The following is a 24,395-nucleotide window of genomic DNA, read 5'->3' on the forward strand; positions in this document are numbered from 1 at the left end:
TTATGTCCACAGTCCAGTAATTTATTTTAAATTTGAGTAATTTCAAATTCCACAAACGAAACTGAAGAACAGCAATATTTTGTTTGAATTCTCTCTTCTGTACACTCAGTGATCTAAAACACCACAATATCCAACATACACAAACCTCAGGGAAGGGTTAGTAAATACACACAGATTGGAATCATGGTGCTCGTTGCTTCTGAATGGAATGGTCCCACAGAAAAAGCACAGGACACAGCACAACATAAGGGCACCTGATACACATTAAGTGAGCAAAACACACTAGCATTTTCTATATGCGTAATGGGGAAAACTGCATAGGTTAAAGGGCCTTTTATGCTTATTTAAAAATCAGGCAAGTTGTCGGTATGCGTTTTTCAAATAATTTGGAAAGCAATGCAATCCAATGTAGGATACACTGATTAGTGTTGTCTTTTTTGGCATTGACAGTCTTGTGTGGTCACATACCAATATTTTTGCTTTAGCTTTTCTTTGAATAAGAGAGACTTAAATGCATTTAGATAATACATATTGTAAGCTGTTTACATACACTAAATTTAAGAGATTCAACATTAGCGTTTCTTTTTTTCTTTAAACACTACAGAGTGCAAATCAGGTTCTTCACAACAGATTGAATATTAAGCAGTTCTTCAAAGAATGAGGGGGGAAGACAAAAGCCCAAGTGAATAAAAACAATGAAACTATTCCCCTTTGAAAATAAATTCTAAGATGATGCGGAATGTGAAATAAGGTTTTAACATAGGTGATCCATCCTTCATGAAATACAGGTTACAAGAACATGTTGCCTTTTTTTCCCCGTTATAAACTGAGAAGCGGGTAGAGACGGTGTTTCAGTACGAAAATAGGTGACTACAGGATCAGCTTTCCATCTTACATGCTGTACCCGAAGCCAGGCTGTGGCTGCCCATAGGGTGGGGCAGTATAACCATAACCAAAAGGTGCCTGGGGAGGGACTGCAACACTGGGTCCTGCTGTCAGCATCAACTGAGGCTGACCTAAAAAAGAAAGAAAGGGGAGGGGGAGAGAAACCATTAGTATAGCAGGACTACAACACCTCAGTCTCCCCCACTCTGGCAACACGATCACACTTTAGAATGAGATGAGTGAGGGCATTTTTCCCTGTCACAATGGTGGAGGTGATAGTCTCCCCCTAAGAAAAGTCCTACCCAAAAAGATAACAAATAGTGCAGGGCTGACAGCAGAACTATGAGTTACTTCTTATCACTGAAAGCAATATACACATGGATGCCTGAAATGATCAGGCAAGACATCTGCCAACAAGCCTATCACGACATGGTGTTTGCCCACTACATGTAGTAACAATAAAATTAACACAATAAAAACTTAATTTTTTTTTAACTGACATGTTTTATTTAACACAACTGAGATTTTCAAGTTAGACTTAAATTTGTTTTAAACCTGTCTAAATGGTAATGAAACCTAATGTACTTCAAGAGACATTCATGTATGCATTAGGTATGAAATATATCAGAGCACAGACCCTGTATCAAGTACTCTATTGACATTCTTTTTATGGAGTTAAGTAGTTGCTGACCACATACAGACAACATGACCTGTGGAGAACCTGGCTTATCTGGAGGAAGAAAAGCACACAAAACACTTCTCTGCCCCTATGAAACAAGTACTCTTAGCCTACTACAAGGACGTAAATCTAGAGGAAGATTTCTCTGAGCACAAGTGACCTCATGTCCTTTTTGTGGATGACAACCAAAGTTGTCCCTAGTAAACACATTTTTGGAAACAAGCAATTTATAAAACTCACCTCTAACCCCAACATTGACATCTATCCTGAAATTCTGAACTCATTTTCAATTGCCTACCTGGCTTGTCCATTTAGACATTCTGAAGGCAAGCCAAACTAGCAAGGCCAACCCCCCCCGCAAAATACCGCACCCACCCTGTTTTTGTTCTTCCTGTGTTTCCTATCTCAAATATGGCTTGAGTCACTGACAGAAGCATCTTCAAACATCTTGCTCCTATCTCTAAGGATCCACATCAAGTTTATCTTCCAATTTTATCAAAACTACCCTCTCCCCTAAATTCCCAAAGTACTTTTTTTCTATAGTAAAAAGATAATGCCATAATAAATGAGTATACTTATCTGTTCTTTTAAAAGTGGCTTGAGATGTAAGAATCACATCATTTTTATGCCCCCCTCCCTAAGAACAACTGGTTATAGTGTTGTGAGTTATACCCTTCAAATTCATTGTTCCAATGAATTTGTTCACCAGATATGAAATAATGAAGGAAGTTATTAAGACATAAGGTGTAAGAAGAAATTAAATTGCCTTAAACATCACTTGAGAACCTGAAGATCTTATCTCTCCGGAAAGTTCTCAAAAGGAAACTTTAACCCGTTCTCTGTCCCAGTTAGACTTTAAAGTGAGGAAATGTTCTAGGACGGCCTTAGCATTTTCTCTCACCTTTCATTCTTCTGAAAACTGAATTTATCAATGCTTCTTTCTCAACAATTATGTACAAGTAATCAATCAGCAACCAGGCACTATGGAGGTTTAGGATATGCTCTTAAACAATGCTTGTTGAGATTTTCCTTGTATTAAGAATATCTGAATAATGTCAATGTCTGTTTAAGGCTGTTTTCAGACAAAAATGATATGTAGAATCATTCCTTAACTCAGCACTTTGCACTTTACTAGAAACTTGTTCTATTTCTGTTTGAGGTAGAGTCCCTAAAGAATTAGAATTGTCTACTACACTTCTTTTAGGTTAAAAAAGAGGTATTACCATAAACAATAGGTTGTGTCTCTGTAGCTTGTTCCTCTTCTTTTCTCAGTGATTCTGAAGCATCTAATTTATCCACCTGGAGAAAAACAGGTAATGTTAATTAGCACCCCAGAATTATTATAAACGTTAAGTTTATGGCAGAAAGTGGAAAAGCCTTAGTATGTTAAATTCTGTCAAAATAAAACAGACTACAGTAAAATAGAACATTCTCAGGCTCCCTCAAATTCAACGGCAATGGTCATAATTCAGTCGAGGTGGTTTTCAGCACTGTCATTATAAACCCTCAAGAAGGAGGGATTTATAAATGCCATAAAAGCTCACGCCACGCTAAAACTGGGCATGCTAAGATGCAGCCTGAGGGAAGGAACCACTTTATCAAATGAAGTTTAAACCCTATCAAAGACAGTAATAATGAAGTCATGAACAGGCAAGACTTCCCTCCCCAAAAGAAACGGTATTCAAAAAGGTGAGGTCAGTCCAATGACTGAGCAAGTACTTGTGCAGAATAAGCTCTATTTTGCCAACTGTGCACAGCTTCTGCTGATATGGATTATAGGTCTGGATGGAAATGTGGCTCCATATTCAATCTTCTTTGATATAAAAACAGGCTGTACATTTTAATGCTACATGTTTCTACTTTCTAAGAAGCATCTAGGAGAGCCTGATTTTAGCCCAACTTCGAGAAGAAAATTTCTGCTTTTAATTAAGCCAGAAAAGTAAATGGCTATTATATGCTAGCTACTCTAAATCAAAGTGGATAGTATAAACAGAAACAATATTGTAGAGGAGCCTAGATGTACTAGTGAAAGGAAGGAGTTGGAATATATAGGTCCTTCCACTGACTAGCTGTGTTAGGCAAACCACCGCAGTGGCCTTCAAATTTCTTCCTGTGATGAGAAGGTGATCTGTAAAACTCCTTCTGGGCTAACATGATTTGATTCTGTAATTCTATAAAGAATTGAGAAGTGACATTATAATCCTGGGATTAGGGAATCTCCTTCACCATGTATTTCCACTTGTCTTTAAACTATATTTAAAAGTTGAAAACTCAACCAAGTCCACATACTTGGTCTATCATTATATGCTAAGTAACACTAATCTTCAAATCTCAGTGTTATTTATTACTAGTGGTTTTCAAAATCATAGCGTGCTGGGTGAGGCGGGGAGGAACATTTATGAGTGTTCACTGAATGTTCCTCAAAAAGTCAAGTAATGAAAAATCACTCACAAAATAGACACATACACGTCAATAAAAGAGCTGTAAAAACCAGGTTCTAAAAAGGTTAAAGCGGTACCTTGCTTCTATTTGCAATTATTTAAAATAATATATTTGAGTCTTCATATAGGCCACTGAAGTTAGGACAGTATTTTATACATACTCTGTTTCATGTTAAACACCACAAATATGCAGCTTTAATCCATCCTAACTTGTCAGGGAGCTGAAAGTCTGAGAAAAGTAAGCCTAGGTAGACTATAGACACCTGCAGATAAAATGTGGTTTATCTACCCTAGGAAGATGGCTTTGCTTTTACATACTATTTTCCTATTTTATAGCCTAAATGTTCATGCATCCCAAATTACCCTAATATACAAGCTAAAGACTATTATGAAGTGTAAGTATCATGATAAATACCTACTTTTTGGCATCCAAACCTACAACAAAAATGATTACAGCTATAAAATTTAAAGCACAGTTCTGTGCCATCAGGGTTCACTGGGATTTTGCTACCCTAGCCAATATCCAAAAGTTAGCTAAAGAGGTTATCAGAGAAATAAATGGATGCCTGTACATAATACTTCTAAAAACAAAAAGAAAAACCAAAGCCAAAAAACCCACCATTGCGTAATACATTTCCAGACTCTCAAGGAAAAGAATCTAAAGTGAACACGTTTAAAAGTAATGTGAGCCAGATGTTGAACACACAAGTCCTATTACAGAAATACACGGAAGATTCAGAAGAGCTAGCAATATCAGAATGTCTAAGCATAGACATAGGCAAGTTGGGCATAAGAGAGGAAAACAAACAAAACACCCTGAAGGAGTAGCATCAAGCTAAGCAAAAAAATTTGTATTTTTCTACGTAATGGGACAGCCTCTGGCACAGCGACATCCGATTTTTGTTTTCACTGACCCAATTTAAAGTGCTCCAAAAAGAAAAGCAGAGAAGGCTTTTATGAACACAAGCTTTTGTTAAGAGCTGTAACAAAAGTTTCTGATCCTTGGATTAAAAAAAAAAAAAAAGACAGGTAAGCATGTCACTGAGTTCAGCTGCATCTGTATGATTTGGAAGTTTATTAAAATTTAAAAGGCTTTTCCACAAAGACTGCAATATGCTGCAGAGGAAAAGTTAACATGCAGTCAATTACTTTGGTGTATGTGTGCATGAAAAAAAGGCAAAAGTACTGAAGCAAGAAGTGAGATCTGAAGATGACTGTTGCTATACAGGCTCTCAAGAAACACACACAGCCCACAGCAATGCTTTAAGAGTTTCAAAAGTAGTATGATGTAATTGCAATGACTGTTGTACATGCTTTATTTAAAACAATGCATAACACTGCAGTTCAATTACCTGTTTTTCACACACACGCTTTCTAACTGCCTTGCTTACTAGCTGCTGAAGGGCCTCACACACAATGCATTTTACTCAGGTCTGCCCTAAGTTCCAGTGGTGACTCCAATTTGGTTCAATATGATCCCAAGGCACTGCTCCCCCTCCCCCAATTATTTTAAATTTGTTTCAACTCTCCTACTTTCCCACCCCTCCCTAACCACAATTTGATCCCAGACATAAATTTATAATATCCTTTCATTTATAATGAGATAGAGACAAGCCAATGAAGGAAACAGCAACCAAAAGGTGCCTAAATTTGATCTTCCTGGACAAGCCAACTGATCAGTAAGAGAGCAAATTTTAGGTAGCTTTAGAGATGTGCCTTTATTACAGAAAACAGGAGTTAATATTGCTTCATTCTATACAGAAATATCCCATGTTACTTAGCAACAATAATAGCAGCTTTGCTCTCTTGATTAAAAAGGTCTGATTCCTCTTGAAAACGGACTAGCACCATAAGAACTGGACACCTGGAGAAACATGAGGAAAGTCTCTTCGGAAGCAGCTAGTATCTCTTGTAATCTACTTTCAGCAAAAAAAAATTAGTAAGAATCAAGAGATCAGAAACTGGATCACAGTCCTTCAATACCAAAGAGGGGGGAAAAAAAGCCCAAAAAGCCTTTTAGGGCATGTATGTATGTATATAAATCCAACAACTGTCAGGCAAGCTCACAAAATAAAACCAGAGGCTGTTTTATTTCAAATATTAAGAAAATCCTATTATGGTCCAGATACCCTGACAGGGAAGAGAAATTTCCTGAAACTTTGGAATTAATATGAAAACTCACCATCCTCAGTTTTTAATGATATATTTAAGAGAGACTGTGAACCAACTACTGATTAGCCTCCTGCCCTTCCTAAAGCCTATTAGCCGATTAGTAGCAAACATCTACTAATGTCCTACAGCTCTATTATAGTTATGTTTCAAGGGACTTGCAGAGGCTTTAGTGAAATTTTATTGGAGGGGAAAAAGCAGCAGCAGCAGTGTAGAAAAGGAAGGGAAAAAAATCATGCAAATTCCTTAGACTCAGTCTTCCAGACTTAAAGATGGAAAAGAATCAACTTTCACCTTTTCCTTTATTGCATCAACCTGCAAAGGAATTCAGAAGGTGCAGCTTAGAAAAAAAATCAAATTCCATATTGAGCATAAAAAGGTAGAATCAGCAACAAAGGTTTAGGGGAGAAACATCTAACCACTAAAAAAGGTATGAGAGAAGTGAAAATAAAGGGCATACTGGAAGCAAAACTTAGAATTTTTTTTTAACTTCAGAGCTTATTGCAGAAGAATTTATGCTATAGTCAGTGTGAAAGAAAGCAGCTTAATCTAGTAAAATTTATAGTACTTTGGTTAACAGCAGCTTAGAGCCAGGTCTCATGAGTTGGCATTATGCGTAAGAATTGAAGCTATTCTCATTGATGACTAAGATAAGGCAATTGTTTTTATTTTCTCTTACACTGAACTTTAAGCAGTTTATACACAGAAAATGTTAAATTTTAAAAAACTATAACCAAGTATAATGATATATAATTAGATGGTATCCTAAAGGAAAATTCAGTATACTGTGGGGATTGTTAGTAGTGCTTTTTATTTTTTTTCTCCCCTCCTTTATTCAAGCATGCTGAAGAGATCAGATGCCACACTCTGATTTTAAACATGTTTTGCTTTGAGGAAATGGATCCTTTAGGACCATTTTTAAAGGCCTTACAGGAAGAAAGCTAGTAACTGTTGAGAGGTAGGGTGAATAAAAAAAACACTCTAACATCAAAAAGGTACACTAAAGTGAACAGTGAATTTTATAAGGTGATTATATCCCCAGCATGTTTGAAATATTTTTAGTAAATATGTGGTTAGTTGTTAACCTCCTATAATATTTTTTAAATTAGGGGCTAAACTATCAAAAAATTGTGAAGATTAACAGGATAATAAGAATATACATGCAGCTTCCCAGGGGAAACAGGCATAGATATTAAAGTCAAGAACCAAGCAAATAAATGGAATCTACACTATGCATGCTACTTTGTTATGGATATCTGAGTTACAAGAACTGATTTAGGGGAAGATGCTGTTTTAAAAAATATCATTTTTTTTTTTTTTTAAGGAAAAAAAAGCCCAACATACAATACAGAAATCATACTGTTAACCCTCAGACATACACTGAGGGTAAACATTCTGAAAAATTATGTTTCAGTTCCCTTTCCAATCAGTGTCATTTGTCAACTATTAAAAATCATAGAAACAGAATTATTACATGATCAACTAAGTGACTGACTTCTACAGAAAAACATTTGGAAAAAATAAGTTGGCACATGAATTTAATATATCCTCAAGGTAATTAGTCCAGAATATACTCAAAGGAGTCATTACCTTTGTCAAGTATTCTTTCATGACCTGGATGAAATAGGGCATGGCAAAATCCATGATATTGTGCCTCCATGCAGTTTCCAGGACAACATCTGGCCTTAAAAGATCATAACAGGTAAAGAGACAGGCTCCAAAGCACTCTCTTTTTTCTTCCTGTAAAAACCACTGTAGGAGTTCTTCAGCCAATTCAGTATCTTTAGACTCAGAGGCATACTGCATTGCATCCTATTCAACGCAAACAATGAAAACCAAACATTAAATTTACAACACTCTGAATAGTAAACCAAGTAAAAAACACCTCCCAGTTACAGCACTTACGTTAAAATTTTGAAAAGAGAACAGACATGCTAAAAATATACGTATGTTAAAACAAAGAGAGGTGCGACAAATAGGCCCTAGAATCATTGACTTAATTACCATCTCCTCAAGTGGGGGTTTAAAATCAATTCTCATATCCTTAAAACTAATACTTTCATACAATATGATCGCTTGTAGTATACCATTGATACAGACCTAGTACTTGGTTTAACACACTGATTGCCCCAACCCCAACTTTATCCACCTTGTAGAGGCTGTCTTTCTTGCACAGCTCTACACTCTGTTTCCAGCGATTGTTGCCTTTGAAGAGATAAGCAGCAATTCTTCTGAATTCAATGAGTTCGTGTTTTTCCAAGCGCTGAGCAAGTGAGATATTGTCAAAGTTGTCATAAGCATCTATAGATGTTCGCAGAGCCTTGAAGAAATAAAACAAAGCCAAAGTGCCAAATCAATTTTTGATTTTAGTTTAATATTAATGTTTTATCCTTCTAGATCACGGAACCCAGTAAAAGGTAATATGTAATATACCAGCCTAGATTTAGGAATCAAACTACAAAGTTGTAATCTGTGAACAAGTATCAAGGTTCTTCAATTTAATTTTATAAGAATAAAGTCCTCAAAGGTCCTGTAACCTCTTCTAAAGGCACTACTTTCTCCAAGGTTTTCAGTATCAAGGACCAACTTGAATGGTTATGAAATTGGAAGGATTTGTAATTTCAAGAGTAAGATTATGCTCTAGGGAAAAATTATGCCGACTGTAAGAGAAAGAAAAAAGGCAAAAAGTTTATTAAAAGACAAATACTAATAAGATACTAGGCAAAGTAAACAGTAAATATTTAATATGGTTTTATAATAAGTTTTATGGGATATTTAAAGTATGAAAGACTTTTTAGATCCTACCTATGATCTAGATGTTTAGGGGTAAGTAACCATAATATTTTTTCCAAAGCAAAATCTTAGACAAGATCTAAGCAAAATTCTGCACACTTGGCATTTAACTATAAGTAGATTTATCAAACCTGAAAATCTCACTAAATTTAAATCCTAGAAATACTTATGACCTACTACCTACAATCCTAAAGCACGACAGATTTTTTTTTGACCATGAAAAGTACTAACTTTATGAACCAATCATAACCTGAGTTTTGAGAATATATGCAAGAACCAAAATTTTACCTGGTAATCCTCTTCTGTAATAAAGAGGTTGTTCAGGGATTCATTCACAGATTTGTTGTTGTGGTTCTGAACTGAACGCAGATACGGTTTCACCAGAGAAAGCTGTTTCACCTTTAAAATAAACAGTTTCTTAGAAATGTAGCAAATCATCATGTTCCATGGACAAAAGCTACCTAACTTTGGTTTATAATTATTGTTGTTGTTACTGGCTGCTCTAAAGCCAGCCCCTGACTCATGGCAACCCCACGCACAGAAACGCTGCCTGGTCCTGCGTTATTTCCCTTATCAGTTTTGGATCAGAGTGTTGTGATCCATAGGGTTTTCACTGGCTGATTTCTGGAATAAACTTTCTTTCTAGTCTGTTAGTCTGGAAGCTCCGCTGAAACCTGTTCAGCATCATGGCAACAAGCAAGCCTCCACTGACAGACAGGTGATGGTTGTGCATGAGGTGCAGTGGCTGGGAACTGAACCCGGGTCTCTTGCATTGAAGGTGAGAATTCTACCACAAAACTATCAGTGTCCCCTTGTAATTATTACCTTGCTGAAATAATTGACCGCACGAGTATGGTCCAACCGTGGAGACAGCACCATCAGCAAATCATTTAATAAGAGAGGCTTGAATTCTAAGTAGAACTGTATTGCTCTGTAGTATAGTTCCACATTGGCAACCTAAAATGGAAAAAACCCATACATAAGTCAGTTATTTCCTAACAAGCTTTCCTCTTCTGAAGTTTTTACCTTCTGTAGAAGGTACCCAAAAACCAAACTCTTTGCTGTGGAGTTGATTTCGACTCACAGAGACCCTATAGGACACAGCAGAACTGGCCCATGGGGTTTCCAAAGAGCAGCTGTTAGATTTGAACTGCTGACCTTTTGGTTAGTAGCTGAGCTCTTAACCACTGTGGAAGGTACACACCTTGGTAATGATATCTTTGAACTGCCCTTCTTTCCATGCATCAGTTGGATGATTCATCATGGTAATTATGGCATTATCATATTCTTCATACTTATCATACAAAAACACCAGTTCTGCCCAAAGATGAGCTTGTTCTGCAGCTCTTAGCACCTGCATAAGAAAGAATTTTAATTGCTTTATACATGATTCTCTAATTCTAGCTAATGGCCTTAAATTTTGTTTCTTTTTTTTAAATATCACAGTTTTACTACTGAGTTGCCTCACAATATTAAAGGTTGGTTACCTTAGGTATATTCACTCTAGACCAGAACAGCTCTAGGTGCTCCCTCATTTTCTGTGGCTTAAATTTAGAATATAGAATAGCTAATTCGGTAAACATCCCCATGTGAGCTCGCTCAAGTCCCAAAGCTGCTTCCAACATGGTTATCAGTTCTTCAAAATATCCACGATCCTAAAGAGAAAAGTACAATTAAAGATAAGAATATTCGTAGCAAATGGTCTCAATTTATATAAAAGAGTTTTGTTCATTACCTGATAGTAGTTGATAAGTTCCTCTAATTCATCTGCATGTACTACAATATGAAGCCCACACATCTGAGCCAGTCGGAACTCTTTCCCATCCACACAAGCAAAGCAGACCTACAACAAACATTTCCATTATGTGAACTCAAATATAAATTAAAAACAAAACAAAAACAAAAACCCACTACCGTCGAGTCAATTCCGACTCACAGCAACCATATATGACACAGAAGAACTGTCCCCTAAGGTCTCCAAGGAGCGGCTGGAGGAGTCCAACTGCTGACCTTTTGGTTAGCAGCCATAGGTCTTAACCACTGCACCACCAGGGCTCCTCAAATGTAAATAGAGCTATTCAATTCAATAAATCAGCTTAAAGAGCATTTCCGATTGGATCTTAACTCTTCAGTTAAAATTGTGTTTAGATTACCTCTTTCCATGTTCGAGTACTGTTAGCTTTCCTAGCTCCATCAACAGCTGCCTGATATTCACCCAGGTGAACCAGCGTAGATGCCAGGCGTCCAAAATTAGAAACATTATTGTACAACAACTTAGCCGCATCATACATTTTTTCATCGTAACAACGGTCACCAACCTGAAAAAAAGACAATCCATTTTCAGTAAGATATTAACCTCAGCTCAGTCCTCTTTCCAAATTCACAACTGAATACTGGGAAACTTTTTTTTTCCTGTAAGATTTTTTCCTTGGGAATCTTTAATTGTTGACTCTATTAAGCTAATAAAGTTATTCAACTCTTAACTTTTAAACTGTTTTTTAAAAAAATCTGAACAGGAAACTCACTTGTTGGATATGAGCATTGTTTGGCCCATTGATGAACTCTTCTAACTCTGCAAGGCGATTTGTTTTAGCCAGCGCAAATATCAATTCTGTCTCCACATAGGACTCTCGAGCCTTCTTACGAGCCATCTGCAAGTACTTCACAAGTTCTTCCCAATTTCCTAGGTAGAGAAAAAGAAAAAATAAATCTAAACACTAACACCCAAGTAAATGAAACTTGCTAACAACTTCCTTTTCAGGGAAACAAGAGTATGCCAAATTTAGAGTAAAATGAATCTAAAATTGCAAAAATTCTATAACACTTCTATGTTACCACTGACCAACCTCTAACAGGACTTTATGAGAGTTCAAAGCACACGGACCTTACAAGTTCACAAAACGCAGTCTATCTTTATCTGGACTAAGATGGAGAGGGCTAAAAGTTTTGAAGAGTAACCCTGCAGTAGCTTAGCTTAATCATAGCTTAGGTACATTTTCTGAGATCTCAAACACATAAAAGAAGTCATACCACTAGTATTGGCAGCCTGAACAACTTCCATGTAGGATGAAGGATCATCTGCTTTGATGTAAGAATCAATGGCTTCTTTCACCATTCCTTTCTGCAACTGGGCTTTTGCAAGCTGACTCCAGACTGCTGGTTCATTGCAGCGTTCAGCAAACTCATATGCCCGATCCAAATTTCCAATATGTTCAATTAAGACCTATGCAACCAATTTTAAAAATTAGGGTTATAATAAAATGAACCTTACCCCTTATTGCAATTCCATATAAAATTTTAGCATTTTATTGCTCTTCTGTTGCCATAGCAATAAGTTCTGTTTACCCTCATGGGTCCATGCATATAATGAATCAGAAGACAGTAATGTAATCTGAGGATTTACCTGCACTGCCGAAGTATTGACATCAAATTTCCGAAAAATGGCAAAGGCTTCTTCAAACAGCTCATTGCTGATGGCAATATTGGCAATATCTGGGGCATCATAATTATCCAGTCTGTTAATATATTCCATAACACGCGTACGATCGGCTTTAATTGCAGTCAGGATAAGGAGGTTTTGCAGATTCCTTTAAGAAAAAAAGATACTTGAATGCAATATTAAAAAAAAAAAGCTTATCAGTCATAGAGAATAAAAGCTGTGGCTATAAAGATTTTTTTTTTTCTGGCCTCAGGAAGGTGGGTACAAAGGGAGGACAACTTTCTCTTTGTTGCTTCCCAATACTAATAGGCCATAACTAAAGACTGAGCCAATGGATCCCCTTCATAGCATACCTGTGTTCACTGAATACAGAGTTATCAAGGACAATTTTCTCCAGCAGTTCAATGAGTTCATTGGGAAGGTCTGCAGTCATAAAAGCCTTGACAGTTACTGATACTTCTTCAGGATCCTGAGTCTCAGACAAGGCTGTCTGTACAACCTAGAGAGGATATATAGGGAATAAATAACAAACTCAAGGCAGTTTTAAAGATACTATCTAATAAGCTGGGCTCTCACTAGAAAACCTGAATAGCCAGAAAAGAAGGTAAGGGAGGGATGCCTTTAAATTTACTATCCAAAGGTCTTCCTATCCACATCTGTATGCACCCACACCATGTGTACTTGTACTCTGTTGAAAATCACCTGAATATAATCATTTTCTATCTTTCCCTTGATTAAATTTACCCATATTAACCACTCCTCATTATCACTTTAATGGCTACGCATAATTTAACTATACAGATGTGGCATTATATACTCAGTAATTTATTTTTAGCTGTTTACATGGTTCCCATATGCTGCAATGAATTTTTCCTGAAAGTTTGCATCTACTTGGGAATTTCCCTTAGAAATGCTTCCGAGAAGAGGAATGAAACGTTAATAGCCTTAATCTACTCTTTTCCAAAATGTTTTATTTATATTTCTACCAGGAGAATTTAAGAACCAATACAATAAACCTACATTTTTAGGGTTTTAAAAATAATCTTTTCAATTTTACATAGGTACAAAACTACATCTCATTGCAGTTATGTTCTTACTAGTGAGATTTAACCCACTAACTCTTTTGCAGTTTCTCTAGTCAACTCTGATTCTTGATTACCATTGTCTTAAATGTTTCCAATCAATTTAATCACTTCCCAGGTATTAATAACAGCAATCCTTTCTCACTTTATTAAATGTTTAATTTGCGGTTTTCCTTTAACTGATGAATTGAGGGGGTTTTACATAATCAAGTGTTTTTTGATACGTAATTTTATTATTCTTAACATTTGTAATACAGATATACATTTATAGTACAATTTTTATTTTTTTCTACTTTTTACTGTCCTCTCTGTTAAATACCATCCATTTGAGTATATTTGCATATATAATGAAGGAAAAGGTCTTATTCATAAAACCTGTAGTTTAATGAATTAAAATAGATAAGCCTTAAATACGTTCACCAATGTTACCTGGTCAATTAGGGGTCTCCTGTAAGGATTGCTTTCCAGTAGCACACTACCCCACAATTCTGGATCCTTTCGACGTACCAGGTAGCGGGAGAGACTTTTGAAGAGGGAATTCTCATTGCAAACCTAAATAAGATGTTAAAGATTCATTTCAAGGTAAAGAGTAAAGACTTTTATAGACTGACTTTACTTTTAAATGTTTACTTCCTATCACTTAAACCTGGTTCACTGTTTCATAGGAACCCTCCCCCTCAACTAGTTTTACACATAATCTTAAATTGAGTTATACCCAAATTTTTCCTATTAAAATACAACCAACATAAAAAAGTTATTAATTTCTAAAGGCTTTTAAAAAACACCTTACATTGGATCTATTTCTGGACTTTCTATTTTATTCTACTGGTTTGTCTATTCATGTACCAGTACCACACTGTTTTAATTATAGAGACTTTGAAATATGCTTTAATATTTAGGAGGGCTAGTCCCCCTTCTTAGCACTTTCTTTTCAGAGTTTTACTAGCTAGTCTTGTGTGTTTAATTTTCCACGCATGTATTGCATGTATGTGTATGTTTTGTGTGTGTGCATGAATATACAGATGCTTATATTTCCTAGCTCTGACCACTGAAAGGTTCTAGAAGCAAACACATCGAGAGGCCAGTCTTGGTTTCTAATGTCATTCCCCACTAAAAGGGACCTGGGTTCCTTGGAGAAATGCTTGATTCCAGGGCTAGAAAAGGTATAAAATGAGCTAGTGTATCTTACTGTGCCAGAAAATAAGGAAGTGCTCAAAAAAAAATGGTGAAAACTTGTCACAAAGACATAGGAGTCACAGTGAAGAGGTTTCCACCAGCCATATCTGGGACAATTTGAACATTAAAATACCTAACAGTAATGAATTATACCCACTGAATAAAACAGAAATCCATGAGTCCACGAATCCATGAGTGTTGATAATTATAGAAGAAGTGTAGGGGTAAACAACACATTAAGAATGATTTAGGCAAGAATCAACAAGATGCTAAATTGGGAGGAGGGGCGATTTTGATGAGCAACAGGATGTCTGGTTTGCATGATCTTAAAGTGTCTCTTCAGAGACTGTTGTTTAACATCTGCGAGGGGGAAAAAAATGGATAAAAACTGATATCACCAATGAGGGACAAATGGACATCATGTGCCTTAATGTAATCCATGAGAAAGACAAAATATCACTTAAGCAATATTCTGGGTGGGAATGTATAATCTAAATTTAACAGAAGAAATCATCAGAAAAACTCAAAGTGAGAAATATTCTACTGAGGGAAAAAAAACTTTCCATTCACATGAAATATACAAAATAGGTTAAGTCTGTAAAAGCAGAACACAGTTTGGTGGTTGCCAAGGGTTGGAGAGAAGGGGGAATGGGCAGCAGCTATTTAGCAGTTATGGGCTTTCTTTCTGGATGACAAAATTATTTAGGAAATAGAGGTGGGGGCTACCCAACATTGTGAATGTCCTAATAATCACTGAATTGTTAACTTTAAAATGGTTAATTTTATGTTATGTGAATTTCACCTCAAGAAAAAAAAGTATACAAATAAGACTTTTAAAGGAAAAAAAGTCACTGTCATAAAGAACAAAGAAAAGCTGAAGAACTGTTCCAGGTTAAAGGAGACTGACAAAATTGGAATAAAACCAGTTTTAAAAGTATACAGGGCCATGATGTATGCAACTTATTCTCAAATGGCTAAACGATAATATGTTTTGTTGTGTATACATATCTGAATGAGAACATGAGAATACATAAGATAAAGCTAATGGGGTTAAAACATTAATAGGTGGGTGAATCAGGATAAAGGGTATATAGACATTATCTACTATTCTGGCCACTTTTCTTTACGTTTACAATTATTTGCAAATAAAGTTTTTAAAAAAGCACCCCATCTTCCAAAAACCCTTTACATTACCTAAATCCACTCATAAACTCTCAAAATTCATTAGCCTGATATTTTATAGTAGCTTAAAAAAATGCAGTCTTCTTTCCACAAGTTTAGCTAGCAGTACTCACATTAATAAGTTCCAGATCACACTGGCCACGTTCATAAGCAACACATGCCAGGTGTGGATCTCTCTTCTCACAATACTTTCCAACAACACGACTGTCATAATAGGGATTTTCACGAAGAAATCTCTCTGGATTGTTATTACTATCTATATAGATTTTGGCTAGTGCATTGTGAGTGGCAGGCTCCTCACAGCCTTCATGAATTCTGGCCTCTAGCCAAGGCAAAAGGAGTTTCAGTCTAGTAAAAAAACAAACAAAAAAACCCACACTTACTCTATTATAGATAACACACTCTTGACATGCTAACTATGTAGTGCTTTATATAGTTATACAGGAATTTATACAAGTACCTTATATATGAATTTTCACATATATTATTCTTAATTACTTCCCAACTATCCTATACAACTTGGGAAATTAAGGCTTGGAGATGGATAACGGACTTGCCCAAGATTACACGGGAAGTATTTAAGACTGTCTTTTCACTCTGTTAGACCTATCTGCTACATTATCTAGCTAGGAATATGAATATGAAACATAAGAGTCATGGATTGTCCTTTCTTTATACTAGACAAAATATCTAGACTTTATATAAATTTTGTTTAGGGCAAGGGTAAGATGGGATGTAAGTATGAGAAATAGGCCAGATTATCTGAAGTGCCTTTCAATTTTAACACAATTACGTACAACAGTACCTATAACTAAAGTGGGCTGTACCCTATGTACATACTGGGAATAAAGTCTAGTAGAGCTTTAGAAGCTCCAGGTTTAATAGTTCTAGCAGTCAGATGATCATTCCACCAAGGGTCAAGGTTTCGCTAAGCTGTAACTTGTTTCAACGGTCCTGATGAGCTTTTTTCTTTTACCCATGATTTAAATATTAAAAACAGCCAGAGAAAAAGCAGTATTCAATTATTTTGACAGTGAAATTCAAGTAGTTATCACGAACACATTCCCATTATGGTAAAAACACTTAATTTTTTTATTAACAAAGGCAAAAATCAAGCTCCTATAAACATGTGCAACTCACATCAACTGAAATATACTTCAAGCTGATACTTTTTTTTCTTTTTTCAAGCTGATACTCTTAAATCAGTATTATGTGTATTTCCATTGTCCTTACATGCAGAATTTTTCCATGCTTGAAACATTCAAATACAAACTATATGAATACCATTAGTAGGACATCTATAACAACTCAGGTTTATTAAAACAATCTACAAAACTCATTTGCTGCATCAGCACTTTTTTTAAATTCTTTTTTTTTTTTTATTGTACTTCAGGTGAAGGCTTACAGAACAAACAGTTTCTCATGAAACAGTAATACACCTATTGTTTTATGACATTGGTTAACAACCCCACGACATGTCAACCCTCTCCCTTCGTGACCTTTTTTTTTTTGGTGAAAATATACATAGCCAAAGATACACCATTTCAAAAATTTCTACATGCACAGTTCAGTGACATCGACTCCGCTCTTCCAATTGTGCTGCTATTCTCACTTTAGATGAAGGCTTACAGAACAAAATAGTTTCTCGTTTAACAGTTAGTACACACATTGCCCTATGACAATGGTTAACAACCTCACAACACATCAACACTATCCTTACTCAACCCTGGGTTTCCCTATCACCAGCCTTCCTGTCCCCTTCTGCCTTCTAGCCCTTGTCCCTGGACTGCTGTGCTTCCTTAGTCCCATTTGGTTTTATGGGGCTGTCCACTCCCCAGCTGAACGGTGAACCTCGGAAATGACTTCACCACTGAGCTAAATGGGTGTCTGGGGGCGCATCAGCACTTCTTCAACACTAGTTCCTCAAAATGTTCCAGTAAAAAAAAGGCTTCGTGGCCTACTAAGTATTAGCTCATATACTATATTCTTTTCTACTGGAAATCACAATTCATATTAGTATTTTAAGGTACTACAAATTAAAAACCTGTTTAACTCAGAGTTGTACAGAAACTTGTCAAACTTGAAGAAACATCATGCTATTTACCAGTCAAGAATTAGTTATTAAATATTATACTGATATCGCACATAACTAAAGTAGGCTTGCTACATACTTTACATTAAAAACATACACAGTGGAACCACATAGCTATAATTATAGGACATGTAAAAAAAGTGATCAACCAGCTCAACAGATTTTCTATATGACAGATCAGCTGTAAAATTTCAGAAAACAGATTTTTTTAGAGCTATCAGATAGCTCAGCACTTCCAAATTAGATGTCTCCAGTGATTTACCGCCCATATGATACTTAACAGCTTTTAGGCAACTTTTGTATTTTTAATCATTACCACACTAAGAAAGGCTACTAACTGATCCCAGTTATGAAAATTAAAATGGTACTATACCGGTTTCTTTTTTCAACCTCAGCAACAAGCTCATCAGTAGAAAATTGACCTCTTACAACAAGAATCAAGTTTTTAATGACATCTTCAGAGCAATCAACATCAAGTAATCCTCCAATAACCACAGGAAGTCGACTGGGATTCACCTATAGTAAAAACAACAACAACAGAAAAGCAGAAAAATGCCATTATGTTGCAAATAAGCAAAGCAACCACCATCACCACCAGCTGCCATCGAGTCGATTCCGACTCACGGTGACCCCATGTGTCTCAGAGTAGACCTGCACTATGTAGGGTTTTCAATGGCTGTGATCTTTTGAGAGTAGATCACCAGGACTCTCTCCTGAGTTGGTTCTGGGTGGATTTGAACTGCCAACCATTCATAAAGTAGCTCAGCACTTAACTGCGTGAAAAGGAGTTAAAAAAAAAAAAAACTCATTTCCCTCTTACAAGCTCTGTTTTTTATTTAGTAATAAGTTAAGAGTTTAAATTTGCAATTAGACAGAGGAACTTATCACGAAGTCTGATTTGGTTAATTAGTTACCTCAGCATTGGTTCAAAGGATAAATAAGTCCAAAAAAGGTAGAGTCACAGAATGACTATGTAAGACTCTAATAATAAAAAAGCCCACATTAAAACAAAACTACCCTTCTATTATTGCAGTTAGTAGGTAACGTTTCTAATATCTGTATTTAAGATGGCTTTAAAACTGTACTTTGGAGTATTACTTACCTTCTGTACATATATCTCTATATATTTTTGAAGATTATTTCTATATAAATAGAGCACCAAATCATGGACAAAGTCAAATCGATCACACACGATGATAAGTGGTAACTGGTCTGTTAGCTTTGCTTCCTGAAAAAACAACAAACAAGAATAAGTCTTCATTTTCTCCTTGTGTGGGCTACCAAATCTATGTAAAATATGAGAATCCATTCTACAATGATGGGAGAGGCCCATACAAACTTGGCTCTTTTGTTCAAGAAAGAAATATCTCAACAGCCAGAGTGTGCACACATCCCCAGTTTCAATAAATTTTTACTAAGCAATACTTAGATTCACATAGCAAAACACCAGGTTCTTTCCATATATAACCTTTAACCAAAAAAATTTACAACCAGAGACAAATATAAACAAATTAAGATTTGGAAGCCACCAGTGGCATTCAGAGTATAAAATCAACACATTGGGACATTAATTAACAGTAACACTTGAATTAAATTTGGAGTTGATTTAAAGAACTATTATCGCATTGTCAAAGTATGATATAAATGGCTCACATTTGTTTCACACTAGTGATTTATTTTTTACCCCTCCCCAATCCCATTCTACATGATCAGCCTCTAATAATCTATTCTAATAAAGTCTACAAGGAGCAGCATGATGGTGATGGCCATGAACTAAATAAATACACCACATGTTGCTATAATTAAAAAAGGCAAAAAAGAGCGTTTGAAGAAGAGAGATCTTTAAATTTCCAAGTGCTTTTATCATTACAAATCCCAGCATATAATCTTTCTTACAGACTGACACAGACAGTGCTACAGACAGGTAGGGAAGACCTATACTGGGCATTTACCTGATACATGTCCTGTACATTCCACAGACATAAGGTACAGCACAAAAAACAAGTTTCCATCAGGAATTCATTTATACACAAAGAAACATTCGTCAATAAATGATTCCTCCAAGACAGTCTACTAAGGAAGAACTTTCCCCAAAAGATAGCCACTAAAAGCAGTATTTGCAAGATTAGAATAAAATGGTTTCTAAGACTGAGTATGTCAGTCATCTGACTACAAAAAGTAAAAAGATTAGCCTATGAAATGTTCAGAGAATACAAAACTACACCTGGGAGCCATGAAAAACCCTGAATAAAACCCAAAATGTCTGTAAATCTGAAGTGGAAGCCCAGCTGCAGATTTTTCAAATTCAGGGAAGTGTCTTAGTCATCTAGTGCTGCTGTAACAGAAACACCACAAGTGGATGGCTTTAACAAAGAGAAGTTTATTCTCTCACAGTCCAGTACGCTAGAAGCCAGAATTCAGGGCACTAGCTCTGGGGGAAGGCTTTCTCTCTTCCTGTTGGCTCTGGTGGGAGGTCCTTGTGATGCATCAGTCTTCCCTTGGTCTGGGAGCATCTCAACACAAGAACCTCAGATCTAAACGATGCGCTCTGCTTCCAGCACTGCTTTCTTGGTGGTATGAGGTCCCATGTCTCTCTGCTCGCTTCTCTTTTGTATCTCAAAAGAGACTGGCTTAAGATACTATCTAATCTTGTATAACTCTAATCCATGTCACTGCCACTAATCCATCTCATTACATCATAGTGATAAGATTTATAACACATAAGGAAATTTCATCAGATGACAAAATGGTAGACAATCATATGATGCTGGGAATCATGACCTAGCCAAGTTGACATATTTTTTGGGGCACACAATTCATGACATTCCACCCTCTGGCCCCCCCCAAATTCATGTCCTTGCTGCATGTAAAATATATTCACCCCATCATACCATAGCAAAAATCTTAAATCAACTCTAAGCCCAAAATCTAAAAATTCTTATCTGTGAAATCTAACACACGTTTTCTGCTTCCAAAGGTAAATGGCAAAATAGGCACAAGCTAGACATTTCCGTTACAAATGGGAGAAACAGCAGGGAAAGAAGGGTAACAGGCACCAAGCAAGTCCGCAGAACAGATTACATTAGCCCTCAAGGCTACACAACAGCCCTGCCCTCCAGACTCTAGGTACTGGTCACACTCTCTGGATTCTGAGTGGAGACCCCTCGGCCCCTCGGCCGTGGGCTTCAGCTCCGCCTTCCCAGCCTACTGGGATGGCAACTCTGCTCCCTCAGCTTAGGCAGAAGATTCTCCTAGTCCATCTGAGTGGCAACTCTACCCTTAGAAACCCCAGAGGTCATGGCCATGCCTTTTGAGACCGAGGCAGGTTGGCTTCTTGTGTTCCTTGTCTCTTCAGTTTCTGCTTCCTATCTCTTGGCCTCTTGGCTCTTCGGGCCTCACGCCCGCATCTGCCCTGCTGGGGCAAGTGTTCCAAAGCTCTGTAGCTCCACTGATAAGTGCCTGGAGGCACCCTACTCCACCAGTAAACTCTGGCCAGAAGGCACTCAGCTCTCTTGCTCTGTGTGGTGGGTCAGCAAGCCTAGCTCCACTGATAAGTGTCTGGAGGCATCCTACTCCACCCGGAAGCTTCCTGCGCACAGGCACTCAGCTCTTTCACTTAGTGGGTTGGCTCCAGTGCTGTCTGGTACTGGTCTTCTGGTTCTTCTGTTGCTGGTTCTCTGCCACTGCAGGTTCTTTGCTACTGCCACTCCTCTATCCATTCAGCTTCAAAACCACTTCCACATTTTAGCTATCTGTTAGAGCAGCACTCCACTCTCAGTACCAAATTCTGTCTTGGTTTATCTAGTTCTGCTGTAACAGAAATATTACAAGTGGATGACTTTAACAAAGAGAAGTTTATTCTCTCACAGTCCAGTAGGCTTTAAGTCTGAATTCAGGGTGCCAGCTCCAGGGGGAAGGCTTTCTCTCTCTGTTGGATCTGGAAGAAGGTCCTTGTGATGCATCAGTCTTCCCCTGGTCTGCGAGCATCTCAGCGCAGGAACCTCAGGTCCAAAGGACACGCTCTGCTCCCTGCACTGCTTTTGTGGTGGTATGACATCCCATGTCTCTCTGCTCACTTCTCTCTTTTGTATCTCAAAAGAGACTGGCTTAAGACACTATCTAATCTTGTATATCTCATCAATATAACTGCCACTAATGCATCTCATTACATCATAGTGATAGGATTTACAACACACAGAGAAATCACATCAGATGATAAAATGGTAGACAATCATGTAACACTGGGAAATCATGACCTAGACAAGTCGACATATTTTTAGGGGGCACAATTCAATCCATGACACAAAGTTGAAAGCAAGTATTGCTTAACAGCATGGAAACTCTGTACTAACAGATGATATAATCATTTCCCACTAAGTAGTGAAAAATTAGTAGATCAACACATCAACCTTCCTCACCATGTTTAATATAAAATATTAAATACTTTGTTTTACCATTCAGGTGAAAAATATACTTGCAAATAATCTAAGATTACTTAGGTATTCTATTTTCATGCATGAGTGTTTAAGACTTCTGCTGGCAATGACAACTGTCTGTATTCCAATAGAAAATTTAAGACTGAAAAAGTAGACAGAAACTAGGACTTTTTTCTTTTTTAAATTTTATTTGTTTTAGATGAAAGTTTACAGTGCAAATTAGTTTTTCATTTGAAATTTTATATACAAATTGTTTCGTGACATTGGTTGTAATCCCCAAAATATGTCAGCACTCTTCCCCTTTCTCTTTCCATCCTGGTTCTCCGTCTCTATTCCTTCAGTTTTCCTGTCCCTTCCTGCCTTCTTGTCTTTGCTTTTGGGCAGGTGTTCCCCATTTAGTCTTGTATACTTGATTGAATTAAGAAGCATGTTCCTCGCGTGTGTTGTTTGTTTTATAGGCCTGTCTAAACTTTGAAAGGTGGACTTTGGGAACAGGATCTTTTCTTGACTACCTAAATCTGTACACAATACGTGGAAGTAATGCTATTAACATTTTTACTTGTTTACTAAAAGGTTTATACTCAGTTACAATGGTTAAAGATTTTCAGACTAAAACTGACATTATATTAACACATTTAGAGGTTTTCTTAACCACAAACTTATTCTTTTCATAAATATTTACAACTACTTATGTTATCAGGCACTGTTCTTAGGCAATGGGTATACAGCAGGGAACAAAGGAAGCAGAGTCCCTTTCCTCAAGGAACTGACATTCTAGTGGGAAGAGACAATGTCTCACAGTGATTAAGTGCTAAAAGGAACAAATAAAGCAGCCTAAGTGGGAGGTCAGGATGGGGCAGGGAAGGGTTCTAGTTTAGACAGGGTAATCTGGAATGTCTTCTCTTGTGACATTTGATCAAAAACCCGAATAAAGCAAGGAAACAGGCCATGAAAGTCTCACAGAAAAGTGGTCCACAGTGAAGAAGCAGCACATGCATGCAAAGACTCTAAGGCAGGAGAGGGCTTAGGGGACTCCCAGGAATATTAAACAGGCCAATGTGACTGAAGCAAAATCAGGAGGGAAATGGTAGAAAATAAGGTCAAAGGTATAGTAAAGAGCAGATCATGGGTCAGAAGAACAGTTCCGTGCTTTCCACAGACAGCTACAGTTCCACAATGTTAGGACATGATCAAATGATGCTAATGACCCCATTTCATCCCCTCACAGGCTACTTTAGAGGGAGAGTTATATTCTACCAATCTCTATTCCTGGTGGCTAGCACATAACTGGTACTCAAATGTTCATGACTAGAGTCAGCTAAGTATTTTTCTTATGGTCACAGAATTTACATATAACACCAGTCCATTATCATGCAGTTAATACCTACAAAATAAAGTTTAAAAATAATGGTGATGCCCTTCAGGAGCAGGGCAGAGTGAGGAGAGCAGGATACAGGGAAGGGATTGGTCCGAGGGACTGATGGACCATGGCTGTCAGGGCCTCCACCAGACTGGGTCCAGTGCAGCTAGATGGTGCCCGGCTACCACCACCGACTGCTCTGACTGAGATCGCAGCAGAGGGTTCTGGACAGAGCTGGGGAGGGATGTGGAATGGAATTCTGGCTCGCAGAAGGGGGACCAGATTTGCTGGCCTAAAGGGGATTGGAGAGGCCCCGAGAGTGTAGCCCCCACACACCTTTTGGCTCAGTGGTGGGGTCATTTCACAGGTTCACCATTCAGCCGGGGAATGGACAGCCCCCTGGAACCGAATGGGACTGGTGGGGCACAGCAGTCCAGAGACGGGGGCCGGAGGGCAGGGGGGGACGGGAGGGCTGGTGGTGGGGAACCCAAGGTTGAGTCGGGATAGAGTTGATGTGTTGTGAGGTTGTTGACCATTGTCGTGGGGCAACATGTGTACTGTTACATGAGAAACTATTTTGTTCTGTAAGCCTTCATCTAAAGTGAGAATAGCAGCACAATTGGAAGAGCGGAGTCGATGTCACTGAACTGTGCATGTAGAA

General features: G+C 37.4%; 1 protein-coding gene across 5 annotated transcripts in view; it reads right to left on the minus strand.

Moving 5' to 3' along the window:
• The window catches only part of CLTC (clathrin heavy chain), an 86,368-nt gene continuing 61,973 nt past the window's right edge, over positions 1 to 24,395 (minus strand). For all 5 annotated transcript variants that reach the window (XM_023732703.1, XM_004377858.2, XM_023732704.1 and 2 more), the window contains 18 exons: positions 19,041 to 19,166; positions 18,312 to 18,454; positions 15,960 to 16,194; positions 13,918 to 14,040; positions 12,760 to 12,905; positions 12,371 to 12,554; positions 11,998 to 12,190; positions 11,493 to 11,650; positions 11,121 to 11,285; positions 10,703 to 10,810; positions 10,455 to 10,622; positions 10,172 to 10,321; positions 9,793 to 9,924; positions 9,256 to 9,366; positions 8,324 to 8,494; positions 7,765 to 7,986; positions 2,788 to 2,863; positions 1 to 1,016 (listed from right to left, as the gene is read on the minus strand). In XM_023732703.1, coding sequence (XP_023588471.1) covers positions 892 to 1,016; positions 2,788 to 2,863; positions 7,765 to 7,986; positions 8,324 to 8,494; positions 9,256 to 9,366; positions 9,793 to 9,924; positions 10,172 to 10,321; positions 10,455 to 10,622; positions 10,703 to 10,810; positions 11,121 to 11,285; positions 11,493 to 11,650; positions 11,998 to 12,190; positions 12,371 to 12,554; positions 12,760 to 12,905; positions 13,918 to 14,040; positions 15,960 to 16,194; positions 18,312 to 18,454; positions 19,041 to 19,166 — 2,736 coding nt within the window. In that variant the 3' untranslated portion in view covers positions 1 to 891. The remainder of the gene's footprint in view (positions 1,017 to 2,787; positions 2,864 to 7,764; positions 7,987 to 8,323; positions 8,495 to 9,255; positions 9,367 to 9,792; positions 9,925 to 10,171; positions 10,322 to 10,454; positions 10,623 to 10,702; positions 10,811 to 11,120; positions 11,286 to 11,492; positions 11,651 to 11,997; positions 12,191 to 12,370; positions 12,555 to 12,759; positions 12,906 to 13,917; positions 14,041 to 15,959; positions 16,195 to 18,311; positions 18,455 to 19,040; positions 19,167 to 24,395) is intronic.

Source organism: Trichechus manatus, unplaced genomic scaffold (assembly GCF_000243295.1).
Source record: "Trichechus manatus latirostris isolate Lorelei unplaced genomic scaffold, TriManLat1.0 scaffold00054, whole genome shotgun sequence".
NCBI classification, from domain to species: Eukaryota; Metazoa; Chordata; class Mammalia; order Sirenia; family Trichechidae; genus Trichechus; species Trichechus manatus.